The sequence below is a fragment of the Astatotilapia calliptera genome, chromosome 6 (assembly GCF_900246225.1).
Source record: "Astatotilapia calliptera chromosome 6, fAstCal1.2, whole genome shotgun sequence".
Taxonomy (NCBI): domain Eukaryota; kingdom Metazoa; phylum Chordata; class Actinopteri; order Cichliformes; family Cichlidae; genus Astatotilapia; species Astatotilapia calliptera.
In genome coordinates, this window is record NC_039307.1 from 37,749,241 (window position 1) to 37,770,680 (window position 21,440).

Below are 21,440 nucleotides of genomic sequence, written 5' to 3' on the forward strand. Positions count from 1 at the left end.
GTCTCATTTTGACAAAAGGTCCACAGAAAACTAGAATCAGCCAGACCTACATGAGGGTGTGAGAATGAGTTAAATCCGTTTGGAGTCCGACTCACTGTGATTTGGCTAAGTCCGGCCAATCTCATCGTGAGAGTGGGTGACATGAAATATTTGAAGGCAAGATCCAGGCTCTCCTTATCAAAGCACAGTGCGCTGTCCAGTGGTTCCTTCACCGTGCTCCACATCAGGTCTGCCATATTGCGTGCTGCGCTCTGTCGCAGCTCCTGGTCCGACAGCTTACACAGATACCTGCAGACGCATCCGACTGACAGATAAGCTACTGACAAAAACTTTTATGTTTAATACTCTCCCCAAGGGTTGTACAGTATTGCCAGCACTATTTACGTATTATTTTAAAAACCCACAGTATTTGTGACCACTCCCCCTCCTACATTGTACAAACTGCCCCCTCTCGTCAGATCTTTGAAATTCACCAATCATTACTTCTGAGAGGAAAAACAAAGGACCTTTAGGGTACTATTAAAACAAACTTGTCAGCATCCCAAAGCTAGAAAAAAAAAGTTTCATAAATCCTCCTCTAAAACAGCCAAGTTTCATTTTGAAGAAGAACTCTCACTTAAGGTTGGCTGTTTTGAATCAGACTTTTGTAGGCGTACGCTATAATTTTCCAATAAACAACTGTGCTGCTGACTCATTTACTCTCCACTCTGGATGGCTGCGTTTGTGGTTTTTAGAGGTGTAGCTTGGAGAGTTGCTACTGAAGTACTTTGTGTTCATTTAAATTAAAAAGAAATCTTTAAATAGAATGGAAAGTTACCATGATGTGAAAACTGTCCTAATTTGGGTTTTTGTTAACGTACCTTTTTATCTTTTAATTGTTATCATGTGAAACCACTTCTCTACTGTTTGGATGTGTTCCTTATGGTTGTGCTAATCAATCATTTTTATAGAGGTATACAGCACAGTCTGCAAGGCAGAGCTTAAAATATTCAAGCAGCTTTACAAACATTAGCATGCCAACCTACTCACAATAACAATACTAACACACTGATAATCTAGTAAATATCAAATACTGTGTTCACTATGGAAGTTTAACATGTGTTTAATTAGCAAAATCCTAATTGAAGTACACTGAATGCAACATTATTACATTTGCAGATTTTTATTTGTATACTATAGTATTAGGAAAAATATTGACTTGTTAAAGCTGGCTCCAATTTTTCACTCTTTGGTACAGAAAATGTTACCAAAGAGTTAACTTGGTAAAGTCGTATTTTTTTTGTTTTGTTTTTTAAATACAGTAGTTTATTTAGTTACCAAGCTACTCAGACAAAAGAGGCAATACGGTAGCAGAGCATCAGTCTGCCTACATCACATGCACTGCCAACACTCTGCCTCCTCTTGGGTCACGTGAAGAGACACTGACTGGAAGTCTGGCAACTGTTGCTATGGCAACAAAGGCTCTTCCTAGCAACAAATGTATGGCACTTTAACAAGAAGAGAAGAGGCTGCGCTGCCTGACTGAGACAAATGGCGAGCTCTAATGCAGAATCAACAACGTCTGGCTTATAAATAATAGCAAATCTTGACTTCTTCAGCTGGGAAACAAAGCTGGACACTGAATCTAATATTCAGAGCTTTGCAGACAAGATTAAAAATCTGACAGTACACAAGAATACTGCAGTAAGAGTGTTAGTGACTGTCTTCAGGTTCAGAAAGTGTGGTGTTCAACAACATGGCAGCTCCTGAGGCACTTACAGGTCTTTTAACCTGCACCTGAAAGCAAGTGCAACTGGTGAGAATCACCCGTCTCTGGCTGAGGAAGATGCTCTATGTTGTTACATGTTTAAAGCCAAGAATTGTGTGTAAACTCACCGTATCACATAGGTCCGGAACGGTATGATGTGTTGCATGACGGCAGGAATGTGCAACCATATTCGGATCTGTGGGAAGATCAAATACAATATGCGAATAATTAAACTTTTTTTTTTAAGTATAAATTTCAGCTGAGAATCTGCCTTGCATCTTAAACAGAAGTTCATGTTCAAAGTTGTGCGTTATATTTATTACAGGGACATTATAAAGAAAAAAAAGGCAGTTAGCCAAAATATCTTCAGTACTTGCCTCCAAAAAAAAAAAAAACTCAAACAGATTAACAATTTCATCTTAAATTTAGCAATTATCAAATTTAAACCGATCACAATTTACTGCTGTTACCACTATTATCCAAGTTGTTTTTAAACATACTAATTCGTATGAGAACTGGTTCTGCTAATCTGTGGTTTTTGAAATAACAGCAGCGGTTTAGATTGATAGCACTCACATTAGAAACTATGGTGATGAAGGCGTGGGCGATAGGGAAGGGGAGGCTCTCTGGAGTGCCAAACTCGAAGCACTCCTTCATCAGGGAGAGGCCGTGTTTCCCACAGAACAGGCAGACGTAGCGCAGCAGATGCAAAGGTACCTCCACATCCTGGACAAGAGTAGAGCAGGTTTACAAACGGTCATCCACTCAGAAGCTCATTTACCTTTTTTTCCTTTTTGTGTGTGTAATCTGAGCTAGCCCTGTCAACTGTGATGAAGTGCTGTTGCAACAGAAGACAAAGCTGTTGAATGCATAAAGACAGGGCAAAATGACTTTAAAGAAGCATCTTCTATTCTAAAGAATATTCACTGGTTTTGTTTCTTTGTGACTTAAAGACGACTGTGTGGTAAAAGTATACTGCTGTGCCAAACTCAGCATACTGTGAACTTGAGACTGAAAGTAGTGAATTAAAATAAAGCGTGTAAACACTTATTTCCTATAGGTATGAGTTACTTTTGCTAATAAAAACCAGAAAAGCCATTAGTTTCCAGATTTCCAGCTCTGGAGTTTTTCATAAAAATGTCTTCTTCAGGCCATCTTAAACCCTCTCCTCCCCCAAGCCTAATAAAACTTTATCATAGTGGCAAAGTGAACAAAGATAATCCAGGGACACATTACTTCTCTCTGGGGCACTGTAACATCATCTACAGGAATTCACAGCATAAGTTCCCAGAACAGCTTTAGTTTCATGTTGACAGTACAGAGCTAACACATGAGCTCATTTACAATGTTTACAACCCTTACAATGCTCATTTCAGAAAACAACGAGCTTCAACAGGACCCATGACCAATAAAACCCTGTTACCATGCATTTTATGAAGCTTAGAAATTCTCTTAATAATGTAAGCACATGTACGAAAAAACACAAAGAGAGCAGGAAACTGGGACAACACTTAGCTAAACAAAAATGTAACCCCCCCCCCCCAAGGACTACCAAAACAGTGACGTGACCACTGTGAGTCATCTGGTAGGAAACGGAAAGAAGGTAAGGACCAGGGTTACATGGTTAACAGTAACTGTACTTTAAAACTCAGTGTGTGGGGACTGTAAACCAATCAAAGATGGCATTCTCTCAGAGACAAAGGTAAGCCTAGCCCTAACCTTACCTATGTAACATCTACATATCAGAGTAATTGTATTTATATGGTCACTCAGTTAGCAGCATCTTATCTACAAACCATTCTGGGCACTCTAAGGGACAGATGAGACGGCTGTTTTCAACATGTGATGGTCATGATATTTACTTCACAGTAGGATATAAATATCATCTTGAGATGTTACTGGTATACATACATCTCTTCCTACTGTTATCTATGCAGCGATGAGAAATCTGATCTGCTGCTGCCAATTTTCCAAATTACATTTAGAATAGTCACGTGAGCTGACCCTCTGAAATCTGCTTTTGGAGGAAGTAGAATAACACTTAAGCAATTTTCTTCCAGGTCCCACACATTAGACTGGACACCTTTCATTACTCTTTTTCTGTTTAAAAAAAAAACAAAAAAACAAAATCATAATAATGCCCCAGTGCTATAATTCAACCACATCAATCAAAATGCAAGCGCGAGTGAAACAAAAGTCCACCACAATCGACAAGAAAAGATGTGACAATAAAACGTGACTCTCTTCACCAGACTCGTGACACTGTCACGGCATATACATGTTGTTCCCTAGGGCTGGGTTTTGATGACCGATTTATCGATTAAAATTGATTCTGGCTTGGATAACGTGATATCGATTCATTAAAATCCTGAATCGAAATTTATTTTGCCAGAATCTCAGGTGAAACGTCACAAAATTTCAACAACCACCAAACAGCTAAAACCGTAAATGTTAGCAGGAACACGGACTCTGCACAAAGGCGTAAACACAAAGCGCGGACCCGCCGACGCATCAGAATCAGTGAGATGTCGCCTTTCTTTAGAGTGCGCATGCGCCAACCAGCGTGCAGCCTGTTACAGTCGCTCCTGCTTTTCTCTTAGTTTAGCTCTTTTTTCTTACGTATTCTTTTTTTTTCTGACTTGTATTTTCCTCCGTTGTCTCTCTCTTACTCAATCATGTGGATTGAGAGAGTTTTTGTTCTTCTGGTGGCCGTGGAACTGTTACTTTTATCATGGAACGGGACCGCGGCACATCTCCTACACGCACGGACTGTTTACTCCAGAGATCAGCTGATCGCCCTGATGCCGGCCGGCTCGCTGGCCAGGCCCGCAGAAGTGCCCGCAGAAGTACCAGCTGAAATTTGGAGGAAAACACATCGGGGATGCAGAGGTCAAGGACAGAAGAGAAGAAAAAAGGTGACGGTGAGACAGCGGAGGCTCGAAGCGAGGAGGAGGTTTAAACCGTGTCTGCCGTCTATCGTGATGGGAAATGTGCGATCGTTGGCAAGTAAAATCGACGAGCTCTCAGCACTGGTACGGAGTCAGAGGGAATACCGAGAGTGTAGCCTGATGTGTTTCACCGAATCATGGCTGCACCAGGTCATTCCCGATGAGAATGCTTCCGTGGAAGGCTTCCACACTGTTCGGGCGGACAGGGACAGCATCGCTAGCGGTAAGCGTAAAGGAGGTGGGCTTGCTGTTTTAGTTAACAACCGGTGGTGTAACCCTGCCAACATAACAATCAAAGAAAGGATTTGTTGCCCGGACACTGAACTGTGTGCTGTTGGACTCAGGCCGTATTATTTACCCAGGGAATTCTCTCACGTCATCTTGGTGGCTGTTTATGTTCCCCCCTCTGCTAACCCCACAGCTGCATGTGACACTATCCACTCTGCCATAGCTCGGCTACAGACTCAGCACCCGAGTGCCTTTATTGTGATCTCGGGTGACTTCAACCATGTATCACTGGACAATACACTACCAACATTCAAACAATATGTGGACTGTCCCACCAGGGAAGAGAAAACTTTAGACTTACTGTATGCTAACGTCAAGGATGCATACAGCTCCTCCTCCCTCCCCCCACTTGGTAGGTCAGATCATAACCTGATTCACCTCACCCCCCGCTATGTGCCAATTGTGAGGAGGGAACCTGTGACCACCAGGACTGTCAGGAGGTGGTCAGAGGAGGCAATAGCGGAACTACAGGGCTGTTTCGAGGTGACCGACTGGGAAACACTCTGTGAGCCTCACGCCGAGGACATCAATGGGCTTACTGAGTGTATCACAGGCTACATAACTTTCTGCACCGACTCCATTGTTCCAGCTCAGACTGTTCATTGTTACCCAAATAACAAGCCGTGGGTGACTAAGGACATCAAAGCCCTCCTCAACAACAAGAAGAGGGCTTTCAGAGGGGGCAACAAAGAGGAGGTGAGGAAGGTCCAGGTGTTACTAAAGGACAAGATCAGAGAGGCTAAGGACAATTACAGGAGGAAGCTGGAGTGGAAACTCCAGCAGAACAGCATGAGAGAGGTGTGGAGGGGCATGAAGACCATCACTGGATTCAGGCCAACCAACAGCAGGGGAGCTGAGGGAGGTGAGAATAGAGCCGACGAGTTGAATCTGTTTTTCAATAGATTCGACACCACAGTGTCTGCTCCCACCCCCACAACCTCACCTGCAGTCAGCCTGGAATCCAGAGCCACACCACTGTGCCAGCCTCTCTCTTCACATGTTGCCTCCTGTGAGATTCCTGACACCCCTCCCCCACCCATCACCTTCACTCAATACCAGGTTGAGATGCAAATGAGGAGACTTCACTCAGGCAAGTCTGCTGGACCAGACGGAGTGAGTCCCCTTGTCCTCAAGACCTGTGCCCCCCAGCTGTGTGGAGTCTTTCATAAACTGTTTATGCTGAGTCTGAGTCTGCAGAGGGTCCCGGTGATGTGGAAGACATCATGCCTCGTCCCTGTACCAAAGACGCCTCGTCCCAGTGGCCCCCAGGATTACAGGCCCGTGGCACTGACCTCCCACATCATGAAGACCCTGGAAAGGCTCATCCTGGACCAGCTGCGACCCATAGTAAGACCACATCTGGATCCCCTTCAGTTCGCTTATCAGCCTCGTCTCGGAACAGAGGACGCCATCATCTACCTGCTCAATCGTGTCTACACCCATCTGGACCAGCCGGCGAGCACTGTGAGGGTCATGTTTTTTGACTTTTCCAGTGCTTTCAACACCATCAGGCCGACCCTCCTGGGTGATAAGTTAGCAGCGATGCAGGTGGATGCTTCTCTGGTGTCCTGGATTGTTGATTACCTGACAGGAAGACCACAATATGTACGTCTCCCACAGTGTGTGTCTGACAAGGTGATTAGCAACACAGGGGCACCACAGGGGACTGTCCTCTCCCCCTTCCTCTTCACCCTCTACACCACAGACTTCAGCCACTGCACAGAGACCTGCCATCTTCAGAAGTTTTCTGATGACTCTGCGGTGGTTGGATGCATCAGCAGGGATGATGAGACAGAGTACCGGGCTGTGGTCGACTCCTTTGTCACGTGGTGTGAGCAGAATCATCTGCAGCTCAACGTGGCAAAGACCAAGGAACTGATCGTGGACTTCAGGAAGACCAGGAAACACTTGACCCCTGTTTCAATCCAGGGGGTCAGTGTTGACATTGTGGAGGACTATAAATACCTTGGAGTACACATTGACAATAAACTGGACTGGGCTAAAAACACCACAGCACTTTACAGGAAGGGCCAGAGTCGTCTCTATTTTTTGAGGCGACTGAGGTCCTTCAACATCTGCCAGAAAATGCTGAGGATTTTCTATGAGTCTGTGGTGGCCAGTGCGATCCTCTATGCTGTTGCATGCTGGGGGAGCAGGCTGAGGGTCGCAGATGCCAACAGACTTAATAAACTGATCCGTAAGGCCAGCAATGTTGTGGGGATGGAGCTGGACTCCCTCAAGGTGGTGTCGGAGAGGCGGATGCTGTCCAAGATAAAGACAATGTTGGATAACACCTCCCACCCACTCCATGACATGTTGGTCAGTCACAGGAGCTCGTTCAGTGAGAGACTGAGATTACCGAAAAGCACCACTGAACGACACAGGAAATCATTCCTGCCTGTGGCCATCTCCCTGTACAACGCATCCACTTAACACACTGTTTGCTGCTACAACTACACATGTTTCTTTTCCAAATATTTATTTATAAGTGACTTATGTATGTATGTATGTATATATATGTATATATTGTACTATTCTTAGTTAGCGTATTGTCTGTCTTGTCTTAATGTTGGTTTAAAATGGAGCACTGTAACAAAAAATAATTTCCCCCAGGGATCAATAAAGTATTCTACCCGACGGACGCGGTCGGGGCTGAAAGCCGACAGCTCGCTGATTCTGATGTTTCGGCGGGTCCGCGCTTTGTGTTCACGCCCTTTTTGCGCTGATTCTAAAGCTGTTAGTTTGATCTCTCTCCAAACAATATTGACCGAACCAGCAGCAAAAGAAGATCCAAACTACGCTTCACATAAACATCGTCATGAATTCCCTCTGACTTTTGCTGCCACCTTGATAAAAAAAAAAAAAAAAATTACACTTCATGCACAGCTCTCTCTCTCTCTCTCTCTCTCTCTCTGTGTGTGTACTTGAAAAACAGTTTCCCGTCTAAAAATCCGTTATTTACAGCGCTGTCGGGCGATGTTTTTTTTTTTTTTTTCCTTTTACTTACTTCCGAAAACAAAGCCTCATTTCTGCTGTTCAATAGGCTTCTGAACAAATTTAAACTTTTTAAAATTATGCAAAATTTCAAATCGCTCAGCTGTGTCTCTAATAAAATCTCTGCAACTTTGCTCTGCTTCACTTCAGCAGCATCAGCTAATGTTCATATGTTGATTAATGGTTTTCTTTCGCTTTTGATCTACTGCAGAATATTTTTATAAAATCCCAGGCCAGGAAAATCACCTTCACATTTTCTGTGTTTTATCTTCAGCTACTTTGACACAAAGGCATCTGCTGTGATGCTCACACCTTTGATAAAGTCTCGCAAGTGTCAGCTTTCTTTTTATAGATATAAAAATATGGAAACGTACTGATGCATGATCTGAATTATAATATTTCTGACTGTCTGAGGCAAAATTTCCCCGATTCAAATCGAATCATGGATCGAATCGATTTAGGACCTTGTGAATCGGAATCGAATCGATTCTAGAAATCAGTGACGATACCCAGCCCTATTGTTCCTGTCTTACAGCTATTCCCAACCCAAGGCCTACACCTACCATCACCCCTGCCGCCCTCCCTCTAATGCCCTGGATGCACCACAGCTGTCAGGTTTGGAAGTAGAAGATGTGAATGCAGCTCTAATCAAAGAGTTTCAGGGTGGAACAAATGACAGAGGCAAAACTGCCACAAGAACAAGACAGCATGAGAAAACCAAGTACAATTTAACCATTTTGAGGATACAGCTGTCAGAACAGCTTGTAAGTCTGATCATTTCCCCCCTGTGGGAGGATCCAGTTAATTAACAGGAAACAACTTGTAACCAATTTAAAAAAAAAAAAGAAAAAAAAAAAAAACCTATGACAACGTTTGGTTCAGTGCAATAAGGATAAAGTGTATTTCTTACATTCATGTCACAGAAGGAGCCGAGGATGTTGCTTTCATGAGCCGATATGTCCTGAAATTTAAAAAAAAAAACGTGTAAGACCAAAATGAGTTTTAACCTAAAATGTAAGATAAGATAAGATAACCTTTATTAGTCCCACACGTGGGAAATTTGTTTTGTCACAGCAGGAAGTGGACAGTGCAAAAGTTATGAGGCAAAAATTAGAATACAATGTATTCTAATGTAGAAGATCAGTAAATACAAGTTTCTTAGTCACAGCCCACACTTGTCACAATCAAAGCATTTTTTAAGGTGCTTAAAGAGAAGAATGTGTTTTGGCACTGCCATCAGAGAAAAGACAATGCATCTGTGTTCATCATATAATCTCACATAATCTAAGAAGAAAAACACTAGGCAAAACATAGCCTTAAGAGCAAAACCATGTAAACTGCATAAATAGATATGGTATGACTGAACGGCCACATTTAATGTGGTGATGAAGCCAGGAGGTATTTGCTAAATGTGTCAGCCAATAACTAAACATAGTCTACAGTAGAGAAAGAGGAAACCTTGACCACTGTGGGTGTGGTGATGTGTCAGGTGTGTTATCCAAGACTCCTCACCTCTATGGTGGGATGTGTGTTGTGTTTGTAAGCTGTGTAGAGGGGGAACTGGATCTGGAAGATCTTGGCTGCACATAGCAACAGTTTCTCCCTCTCCTCCGTGCTCCAGGAGCTGAAGGGATCTTGACTGTCCTGGTTACTTTCAATGCCACATGCCACATCGTCCCCACTCCTGGATTCAATGCTGGCATCCCCAGATCCAAGAACATCTACTTGAGATTCAGCAGACTGGTTCTGGCCCTGATCCTGGGTCTGGGGCTTGTTCTGGTTTAGGTCTGGCGTATCAGCATCCTCTTCAGCCGAGTCTCTTTCCACATTCACAGGCTCGTCTTCACCAGGTGAGTGTGGCTGGGGGAGGGTGACAGGTGCGGTCTCACCTCCACTCCATTCAGACCCCGCCCCCTCTGCCCCAGATACGCCTCTTTTGTGAGTGTGGTCCTCAACGCTGAAGAGTCTCTCTCTCAGGCTGCTGATCTGAGCAATGACCAGGTTGATGAGGGCGTAGACTAGCTGGTTAAAAACCTCCAAATGCTTGTACTCCTTGAAGCAGCAGAGACATTGCCTGGATACAAAAAAAAAAAAAAAAGCACACATACAAAAAAAGAAGCAATAAACACAAAGGAATCAGAAGCTTAAAGAGTGCTCAGAGGATTGAAATTCCTTGTAGTATATTAAAAATGAACAACAAGTTTAGAAGTGTGAGGCCTTTTTTTACATTCCTCATGTTATTTTGTAATACCACTGTTTTTCTGCTATTGTATAAGAGAGGTGAAGGGTGATAGTAAAGAAGAAAAACAATTTAACAAAATATTTTATGTATTTGTTAATCTCTATTTATCTCTGTGTCATTTTGGCAATTTTGTAGTCATTTATGGATGCGCTAGATTTTCTTCAGTCGCTGGCTGTCACAGTGCAAGTATGAAAGGGGAGGAGGAGCAGAGCATACCGTGCTCATAACAGCTCATAGCACCAAACACTTCCAAATAAATGCCTTAATTCATTTAAAACCAAAGATGGGCAGAGGACCCCCAATTACAAAACAGTTATCCTACTGGAAACACAAAACAATGCTCTGGTAGACACTAGGGCTGCCACGATTTGTCGACTAGTCACGATTACGTCGACTATCAAAATCGTCGACGACTGATTTAATAGTCGACGCGTCGTTTGAAGCTTTGTAAGATCACAAAAGACGCAGGAATAAGTGGCAGGATTTAAGAGTGTAATAACGGACTGAAACAGAAGATGGCAGCATTGCATGTACAAGGATGTCAGCTACCGTTAAACCCCGAAGAAGAAGAAGAAGAAGCAGCTGTGTCCCAGAATTCATAGCGCGGCCCAGCGCAGTTTCCAACAATGGCGGCAGCTAGTTAGTTTTAATGTTACTCTTATTATTCTTTCTGGGTCACAAAATAAACGTTTAACATATTTTCAGGCGAGAATGTAGCTGTGTAAACCTCAAATATCTGCTCAGTTTATCAGGACACCACATATTTTCAAAAGCGCTCCGACGTTTTCGGAGACATCTGTTACCCACTAGCTCGTTAGCGAGCCGGGGGCTAGGCTCACTAGCGCCGTGAGAACACCGGACGTTTTCAAACCCACCGCCGTCTTTCGCTACTCAGGTTAAATATATATGAGTCACTTAGATAACTTAAAATGTTATTGTTTGGCTTTTTTTTTTTTTGTATTTTATTTGTTCCTGAGTAAATCGGTTTGGCTGAGATTAAAGTTATAGTTTTTACACAGCTGAATAAAAGTCAAGCAGACAACTGATTATCAGAAGTGTGAGATGCTCCAGAATATACTCCAGTGTCCTGTTATATTTTAGATGGCAAGGAGTTTATTAAACTTCACCGAAACAATCTGCAAATTTCATTAAAATTTAATAAACTATCATCTTGTCTTTATTTTTAGTTAGCACAGACCTTAAACACTTAAAGCTGTAAGCTAATGATAGTTATATAAGAGCAGATGCTGCTGGTGCAATAAGCTGTAGTTTTACGTCTAATGGATGATGATCTGATTAGTCGACTAATCGCAAAAATAATCGGTGACTAGTCGACTATCAAAATAATCGTTTGTGGCAGCCCTAGTAGACACCATCAGTAGACACCATCAGTAGACACCATCAGTAGCAAAAAAGAAAACTCTTTATTATGAGGACTCATAAAAGTGAGCAAAAAAAAAAAAAGCGGTGGGAATGTAGAAAAAATACCAAAAAAAAAAAAAAGTACGCTATGGAGCCTGACCAGTGACATAAACAAATAACCATAAATAATTAAAAAAATACAATAAAATAAAAATAAATAAAGGAAAGAAAAAACATGTTGGGTGCAAGAAAAAAAAGCCACTGTTGAAAGAAACCAAGTCTATAAAATCCCAGTAAAATAAATTTAAGTTTGTGGTTCAACATGACAAACTGTGGAGAAGTTCCAGGGTTATGAATACTTTTTTTTGTATGTCCTGTCCAGCACTGTAGCAATGAGAATCTCTGAATCTCTTATTCTCTGAAGACTAGGGCTGCCACAAACGATTATTCTGATAGTCGACTAATCAGATCTTGCATCCATTGGACGTAAAACGTACAGTTTATTGCACCAGTAGCATCTGCTCTTATATAACTATCATTAGCTTACAGCTTTAAGTGTTTAAGGTGCTAACTAAAAATAAAGACAAGATGATAGTTTATTAAATTGTAATGAAGTTTGCAGATTGTTTCGGTGAAGTTTAATAAACTCAGCCATCTGCTCCTTGCTATCTAAGATATAACAGGACACCGGAGTAAATTCTCACACTTCTGATAATCAGCTGTCTGCTTGACGTTTATTCAGCTGTGTAAAAACTATAATTTAATCTCAAGTTATCTAAATTACTTATATATCATGTTTAACCTGAGTAGTGAAAGACGGCGGTGGGTTTGAAAACGATTTGGTGTTCTCAGCGGCTCTAGTGAGCCTTGCACCCCGGCTAGCTATCGAATTGGTGGGTAACAGACGTCTCAGAAAACGTCGGAGCGCTTTTGAAAATATGTGGTGTCCTGACAAACTGAGCAGATATTTGAGGTTTACACAGCTACATTCTCGCCTGAAAATATGTTAAATGTTTATTTTGTGACCCAAAAATATTAAAACTAACAAGCAGTCGCCATTGTTGGAAACTGAGCAGGGCCGCTATGAATTCTGGGACACAGCTTCTTCTTCTTTGGGGTTTAACGGCAGCAGTCATCCTTCTTCATGCAGTGCTGCCATCTTCTGTTTCAGTCCGCTATTACACTCTTAAATCCTACTACTTATTCCTGCCCTTTGGGATCTTACAAAGCTTCAAACGGCGCGTTGACAATTAAATCGGTCGTGGACAATTTTGATAGTCGACTAATCGTGGCAGCCCTACTGAAGACCAATGCCTTTCTGAAGTAGACCATCACAGCTTTTGCTATACTGATCCACTTGATTCTCATATTTTATTTCAGCCTTTACTATTGTTACTTTTTTTTGCCTCCACCCATTTTGAGTTATTACAAATCAGAACAGACAGGACCGGGGGACAGGAAAGAGAAAGATAGAGGTTGGGAAAACACTTAATAGAAGGAGAAGGGAAGAAAAATAGAGGAGAAGAGGGATAGAGAAAGAGAAGACAACGAAAATCTGTTTGATCACCAGCTGAGAGAAAAAGAAAAAAGGCAAAAAGAGGACAACAGTGTCGGGAAAACCACAGCAACCACCAATATAAGCATCAGTAACAATAAATAATAAATCTTGAAGGAGCAGCATACAGTACTAATAATGCATGAGGTTTAGAGGCAGCAGCCAACCAAGACAGTGTGTGTCTGTGAGTACCTGTTTGTACACCTGTGTGAACACTTGTGTCACATCTGTGACTATGAGTGCGCTTATGTTCAGAAGATTTCTCCATGCAAGTATTTTCTAATGGTGACCCTGCAACTGCCTCTGTGTGCACACAACCATCAAGTCACTAAGCTCCTGGACCAGGCACCCAGGAATATTCTGCTTAGGTGGACAGGTGTCTGTCCCCCTCAGGGAAGACCTGCAACTAAGCAGGTAGCTGAAATCCTTCGATTAGATTCTCCTCAAACAAGTGTATTGACTGTCATGTTACATTACATTAGGGTAGAAGGAAGTTCAGCTTTAAATTTCTTAACAAATTCTAGAAAAATAAAGTACTTGTGAGTGGAAATAAACTGCTGAAGTATGAAGTAAAAGTATTGATTTATCAGGAAGCCTGCTATTTTAACTCTAGAAAGACTAAAGAATTACTCAGAGAACGGCACAAATCAGAAAAGAAAAGAGTTTTTGGTAGTGTTGGATGAATGATTTAACAACTCTGGGATGTTCAGTTCAATCACCAAATATAAGCAAATGATAAACTACAGTCCTTCTATATAAGGCACTTTTGTCATCAGCTGACCTCGACCATCACCCAGATTAGACCGTGTTCTTCTCTCACAAACGAGGAATGCTTCTCTTTGGAAATAAAAGTTTTCAGAAGACCATGTTTTGAATATTTATTTATCTAAGTGAAGGTTATCAGAGAATGGAGCTACAGATTTATTACAGCAAAGTTATTTTGATACCTGAGACACCAAACCAAAGGCTTCCATTCCTCTACCGCTTCACCGCCTTGCTCAAAAGCAGCTGAACTATGATTGCTGTTCTTCAACATGACTGAATATATGGGTATTCAACCCTGCAGCAGGCATATAACTGGAGGTTATGTAGCCTCTCCTCTCTGACGCACACACACACTTATTTAAAAGCCTTGTTTGTTAATTGTTTACAGTAATAAAGCATAAATCTACAAATACGGTACCAATGGGCCAAAAAGTCTGACCCACAGTGTAAGAAAAATACTACGCTGAACACCAACAAACCAACAAGAACAATTCAGCAGCTAGTGAAGGGATTCAATTTCAGATATTTCAATCTTACCAAAAAAGAAGAAGAAAAAAAACCCCACACCACACACACAATGAAGAAAAGCAGAAGCATGATGACTGATTTTCTGAAGCACTGACCTCTGAGTCCAGGAGCTGATGTAGCCCAGCACTCGGAGAGCATGTTCCTTCTTCAGCTGAAAGCTTCCTTCGCTGCTGTCTGCATCTGATACTGAGGAGAAACAGTACAGAATACTTATCAGAGAACAGCTAGACAATTCCCTTCGATTTACTACAATCAGAATCCAACCAATGTAGGATTCTTAAGGACGATACCAAGAGCAATATCCAACGATTAAAAAGAAAAAGAAAAAAGAAAAAATATGCAAGATATCAACTGACATTTTATTTTTCCTTTCAGACACACAAAGCATAAACACATATGCCAAACATTTGTTATTGAAGTTACTTATGAGTCATTAATATGATATGACAAAATGTAAAACTCAGCACCAAGTCTCCAACATCATAAATGTTATGTGCCAATGTATGAACACACTGTTGATGGATGCTACCATAATATTTTTGCTGACTTGATAAAACACCTACAGAGCACAAAAAGATCATAGTGAAGTTTCCCCACACTGTTGTTGGTCTTCTTAAGTCGCCTGTGCAAGTCTTTTGTGTGTGTGTGTGTGTGTGTGTGTGTGTGTGTGTGTGTGTGTGTGTGTATCTAATATGGTAAATCTGGATAAATTCAAGGGCAATATTTAAACAGTAGATCAAGACCCCCAAGTTTCCATCTGCCTTGTTTATGTCTTTTCTTTCTATTCTAAAATGTAAAACAATTCAAAAAATTAAAAGAGGAGGACAACATCAGAATACCACCTTTATCATTTAATTACCACTGAGTATTGATATTAGCTTAAAAAGGATTCTATCAGATTTGGAGTCCAGATTGAAACATGTTAAACACTGGCACCATACTTGGACTGTGTCTAAAGTTTCTGTCCTTGTATTCAGTTCCACCCAGCTCAGGGGATTCAAGTGCCTTCTGCTGAATTGCTGACCTCCTTTGGCAGCCAAAACAGACAAAAAGTGTCAACAATAAGAGTTTAATAACCCATCTCAGCAGGACTCCTCAATCAACCTGAAGTGAATGTCCTCAGCTCTGTATGTGAACAGAAACTCCTCAGAGGCTTCAGGAACAAGATCGAGCCCGCACTATTTCGAGATGGGATGAGGGATGTCATTTTGCTGCTTTCAGCTCAGCATGGATATAGATATAAAGCAGGAGAACACCTGCACTGTGTGATCACACTCCTCAGCAGTGACTAACATTCAGTCACACTGGAAGCATTTTAACACGAATGTTCCAGGTGTGACACTATAACACATGCATTTCAACTAAAATGTATTTTTGAAAGGAAACAGAGGTTAAATGCTATTGGCAACAATACTCAGCTAGGCTGTGACATTAAGGCTACGTTCACACTGCAGATCTTAATGCTCAATTCCAATTTTTTGATCGAATCCGATTTTTTTTGTCTGCTTGTTCACACTACAAATAAAATGTGACAGCAAACGCGCTCTAGTGTGAACCCTCAAAGCAGCCGCATGCGCAAAAGAAGACGTCACACACAACGCGCTCTGTTTAGACCCAGTTTCCCAATTTTGCTTTAAGTTATAAAGTTATTTTGTTATTTACATATGGCCAAATAACTACTATACTACTACTATCCTTATAGCTGTTTTAGAGAGGAGCAGTGCGTCTACACTGGATAGCCAGGAAGCCTTCACGATGTCTCCTCGGGCACTTCTCCTGCGCTGATAATTGCCGTCTGTCTTGTGTCAGTGACGTAAAAGACGGACTCAATGCGACATGGCCATTCAAACAGCAGTCGCTGTATGTATCGGATTCAGTACCACATACGAAAGTGACCCAGGTCGGATTTGAAAATATCGGATTTGTGCCGTTCACACTGTGATACCATGAATGGGTCAATATGGGTCAAAAAAGTCAGATTGATGCGCTTTCGCCTGCAGTGTGAACGTAGCCTTAAACAATGCTCACTTCGTACAAAAATGATCACCGACGTCATTACAGTCACTGGATATTCTCTTTTTCAGGCCACCCTCAGAAAACTCAGCCCAATCTATGTGGTGCCTACAATCATGCCAAATTTAATAATATAGTGAATAAAATATTGTGTTAACAATAAAACCTTTACCTTTGTGCCTCGGTATATTAGCTGATATTTTCAAAGATAAGTGTTTCAAGTTAAAGTTAAAATAAATTGGGTATATTCAGTCTTGATATTGGCAGAATGTCCCCCACTGTATCTCTTTATCTCTCTTCTTGTGCAGTTCTTCTGTTCTGTGTGTTACACAACACAGCTAGCAAATACTGTTATACCTAGTGGATAACGTTACATTAATCTTGTGCAGCATCACCATCTCTCCATCCTATGACTCTTGGTATTTACAGTCCTGTCAGCGCACAGCCTTCATTGGTAGTCATATCAATCTCTGGTTTTGAGGTTGATTATCACTGGCCTGGGTCTGAATGCCTCTTTAGTCAATCTACTCACCACTCAAAATGTCGAAGTGAAACTTATAAAGTTTGTTAACAATAACCATGGAGAAGCTAACCCTGGCCATCAGCGACATACCAATACAGCATCCCAACAATGATAAAGATGCTTTGGTAACCTAGCAACAATAAAAGACAGATGCTCTTTTTGAAAAACTGCTCTCTGTGGTCACAGACCCTTTGCTTGTCTATTAGAAATTAATCAATACTGCCATACAGAGGAATAAACCATGTAACTATGACTTTAGCAGTACAGCCCAATCCTAGATTAGAGTATATGACTGTGAGTTAAGAATTTGTGTGGTTCAGAATTTGGGTGTAAACATTTGCTTTCCATTTTACAGAGAGGTAGAGATAAACAAAAGCAATACTGGTGGCTTCTACAAATCACGCACACTGTAAGTGCCGCCTTGTCCTACGGCCCTACAAGGCGGTAGGACAAACTACGAGCACACTTCCTTCTGCATCTTCAACGTGATTAAGACAATTTTGTTGAGTTTCCTACCTACTTTCTTGAACCATTTTGTTCATTACTACTATTACTACTTAGAGCTTTCATCTAAAAGGCAAAGTGTCCAAAAAATTATTTTTTTAAGAAACCACACAGATTAGTTGTGTAAAGAAACATCAGTTAAATAAAGATCAGTGCAGTAAAGAGAGTTTCTGTTTCTTTCTCACACATACACATTGATGCAAATCTGAGGTCAAAGGTCACCCACAGTCACAGCATATGGACCTGCCCGTCTAGCTGACAGAGCTGTCACAGCTGACAGCACCCTGCTGGCGAACCATCCATCTCACCCCTACATAATGGTCACACTACTGTATCAGCTGGGTTGTAAAATCTTCTTCCCCCCCCCCTCTCCATTCCCTATAATAAGCCAAAGAAAAAGTTCAGCAGTTGCCATGGTGAAGTGGTGAAAGGCCAGCATCAGCAGTAATCTGTTTAAACCATGTGGAAGTATATGGCGTATCAGCACACAGCAAATATTAACCTTCATTTAACTTCAATACAAGAATAAAATGTGAGACTTCTTAAAAGAAGTTAAATCCACAAAACCCTTTGTTAGCCAAGTAAAACAGGCTCAATACTTTAACTATACGTTTACATGCATAGCCACCCTTGAAAAGGCCCGTTTTAATCCAGAACTGTGATGTATTACAGTAGCGTTGTGGTTTAGGTGCAGAGAGCCAGGTACTTTATCTACACTGGTAATGCACAGCTTTAGTCTGCACAAAATCACCAGCTAATTGTATTCACACACAGCTGGAGTTTAAAACTATGAGCCACTGCCAACATTAACATAACATTAGCTTACTGATCTTAGCTGAACAGCACAAGGTTCTATACTAAATTACAAAGCTAAAAGCTACAATACAGTGAATTATAGAAATGGGATCAACTGCAGCAGGCAAAACCTACATGTACTAAATGTCCATGGAACATAGCAGAGTGATGAGATTTTAAGGTAATTATAAGAAGATTGTGAAAGCTGATGTTTGTTTGTTTTTTAATATTTCGAGAATAATCAAACTTCTTCTTATGATAAGGTTATGGTTTCAATTCTTAATATCACTCCTTTCACTAGTATTGAACCTTAAGAGATGTGTGAACATCTAACTTCTTTGTTTACGAAATTGCACAAATGAGAGCTGGGCGATAGAACAATAACGATATGTATTGCGAAATAACTTTTTCTCGATAGAAAAGTTAAACCATTGTGATAGGCCTCATCTCTCCTGTCCTCAAAAAAGAACAGCCAATCCAAATTGACTAGCGCAGAGCCGAACCAATCACAGCCGCAGCGTCACGTCACGTGACTTGTTACGTACAGCACAAGTGCCAAGCCGCACATGTGTATTTGTTTGGGAAGCAGCCAGCCGCCGTGCCGCCCGGGTATTGGAGGAAATGAGTGTGCTGACTAGAGAAACATCAACCGAGCGTGACCGAAGGTTACCGAAGAGAAAACAGATGATGGTTCCAATGCCGGAGATTGTCGAACGGAAGAGCCATAGAAGTTCCGTAGTGTGAAGGTATTTCGGCTATTTCAAGTCTGACAAAAAACAGAGTAGCTGCACTGTAAATGTGCCGAAAGCAAGTCTGGAAATACAATAAAGCGGTGCAGCTCAATCTGACTGGAAGCGCTAATTCGTCATTCGGCTTTTGTCAGACTAAAGTAACTGTTACAACTGTTTGAAAAGCTAAGCTATACAACAAGGAGAGATTGAGAATTTCCTTTTAGTTCTCAGTTTATTTGATATTGACAAAAGTTAGTCAGTTTTGTCTGTTCTTCTGTAAAACAAACTAAGATTTATTTTTAGAATTAATATTTTGTTTCTAAGTGGAATTGACAATTTAGTCTGTTTTGTTTGTTCTATTTTGAAACTTAAACGCTTTAGTGGCTGCCTTTTGTGTAGTTTGCAATATTTGCCTTTATTTATCTGAAAAAGTCTCATGTTCCTTAAGTACATCTACCCTGTTGAACTTATTATGGGAAATAAATATTTAAATAAAAACAAGCTGCTGATTATTTCACATTTTACTTGTGAGCAACGGCACATTTAAATCTTACAAATATAGTTATTTGGCTTATATCGTGATAGATATCGTTATCGCCTGAAATGAAAAAAACATATTGTGATATGAAAAAATCTTATATCGCCCAGCTCTAGCACAAATTAGAGCCAATATGTTCCTCCTCTGCTTTGACTCTTCATAAAGTGTGAGCTGCTCTGCTGCTTTTAGCAGTCTGAGCCTGTTTCTCTCATTGGTAAAGAAAATTATAACTTAGCTTAAGCCAGCTTCTTGTCCCAGTCTCACTGATGTAGTCTGCTTTTTAAAAGCTCTGGGAAACTACTGGGCCAAATATTAAAACTATTATTAACACCAGTCTCACTTCTGGAATTGTGCCTGCTTACTTTAAACAAGCTGTGATGCAACCTCTCATTATACAAAACAAATTTGGATCCTTCTGTTGTCTCTAGTTTTAGGCCTTAGTGTTTTTTCTGGCTCTTAAATCAGAATAATACTGATAAGTTCTTACCTTCTATTTATTGTTTTATTAATTAAACCGTGTGGTGTTTTCTGCCTTATATAGCACTCTGTAAAACTATTGTGTTAAAAAATTTACCTTTAAATAAAATTGGATTGAATAAACTGGAAGTGAAGGGAGATGCAGAAATTGTAGTGACTCCAATCATTTGTCATATCTGTATTTTTACGGTAACATTTTTAAGACAATAGTGCATTTCCAGCTTTTGGGGAATGGTCTGGGTTTAGCCCTTTCCTGTTTCAACATAACAATGTCCCCAAAGGCAAGCCCACAAAGAGCAGTTTTTCTCACTTTGCTGTATAAGAGCGTATAGTTCGACCCCAGCAAGCACCTCTGGGATCGAATGAAAATGCAACCTTTGACTAGTATCTGTTCTTTAACTCGCACATTAAGGAAATATCTAGTATTGCATTGTGTTCTTTCATTTGTGCAATATTGCTAAAATTACAAACATCCTAAAAAACTAATCCATGTGACTTCTTCACATTAGCAGGCTGTTCTAAAGCCCCCAGAATACTGACAGGGTCTAGAAACAGATTACATAATACCTTCTCTTCACTGACTCCCTATTTAATCCACAATTGAATTTGAAATCCATAAAAACATATAAAGTCATAAATGATGATGAACCATCATATCTTTAAGATGTCTTGGTATCATATGATCCCAATGGAGCATGTTGCTCCCAGACTGCAGGCTTACATGTAATTCTCACATTTTCCAAAAGTTAGAAAAATAAAAATGCACCTAGTTGTTGCCCTGATTTTTCAGGCTGCTAAGACACAGACACAAAGTAAATTTTGGTATCACTGTTGTCCTTTTCAAAAGTCTATTTATACTTCTCTAAACTAAACCACAACTCTGAAGTTTTCACACTAAAAAAAAAAAAAAAGCAAGATCTCTGTTTTAGGGGTCCTAGTGTGGCCAATAGACATATACACTGCTGAAACCTAACAATTATATGAGTAAACCATTTGTGGATTTTAGTGCCTCATTTAACAGCAAAATAAACAACATGTGCTTTGGTTCCTCAATATGTAAGTATCTGACTTCTTTACCAGACGCCCACAGCAACTTTGAAAACAGCTCTTTAACCACCGTCCTGAACACACAAAACTCAGGTTATGTTCCCAGTTCAAAACTGTTCAACCTCTACTCATCAATGCAAATTTGCAATTTGGTCTGATCACTGACAATGAAACACCTTACAGGTTTCAAATGGCACGTTTGGCATACTGCTGTGAGAAGAGCAGCCTGGTCCTTAAAACTTATAAAAACCAATGAACTGATCGAAGACTGGGAATAGGAACAGGAAGTATAGCCCACCTGCCCCTTCACATATGTGGCAAAGTAGTAGAGACTGAAGTTCCTTGGATTTAACTTGCCCAAACCTTTGACTTGGACATTCAAA

The 21,440-nt window shown here is 40.8% G+C and overlaps 1 protein-coding gene across 2 annotated transcripts in view; it reads right to left on the reverse strand.

Moving 5' to 3' along the window:
• Positions 1 to 21,440, reverse strand: part of usp34 (ubiquitin specific peptidase 34) — a 59,607-nt gene that overhangs the window by 35,725 nt on the left and 2,442 nt on the right. For both annotated transcript variants that reach the window (XM_026172054.1, XM_026172052.1), the window contains exons 2-7: positions 14,525 to 14,615; positions 9,490 to 10,051; positions 8,888 to 8,938; positions 2,324 to 2,473; positions 1,876 to 1,943; positions 96 to 288 (exon numbers count right to left, since the gene is read on the reverse strand). In XM_026172054.1, the coding sequence (XP_026027839.1) occupies positions 96 to 288; positions 1,876 to 1,943; positions 2,324 to 2,473; positions 8,888 to 8,938; positions 9,490 to 10,051; positions 14,525 to 14,615 (1,115 nt within the window). The remainder of the gene's footprint in view (positions 1 to 95; positions 289 to 1,875; positions 1,944 to 2,323; positions 2,474 to 8,887; positions 8,939 to 9,489; positions 10,052 to 14,524; positions 14,616 to 21,440) is intronic.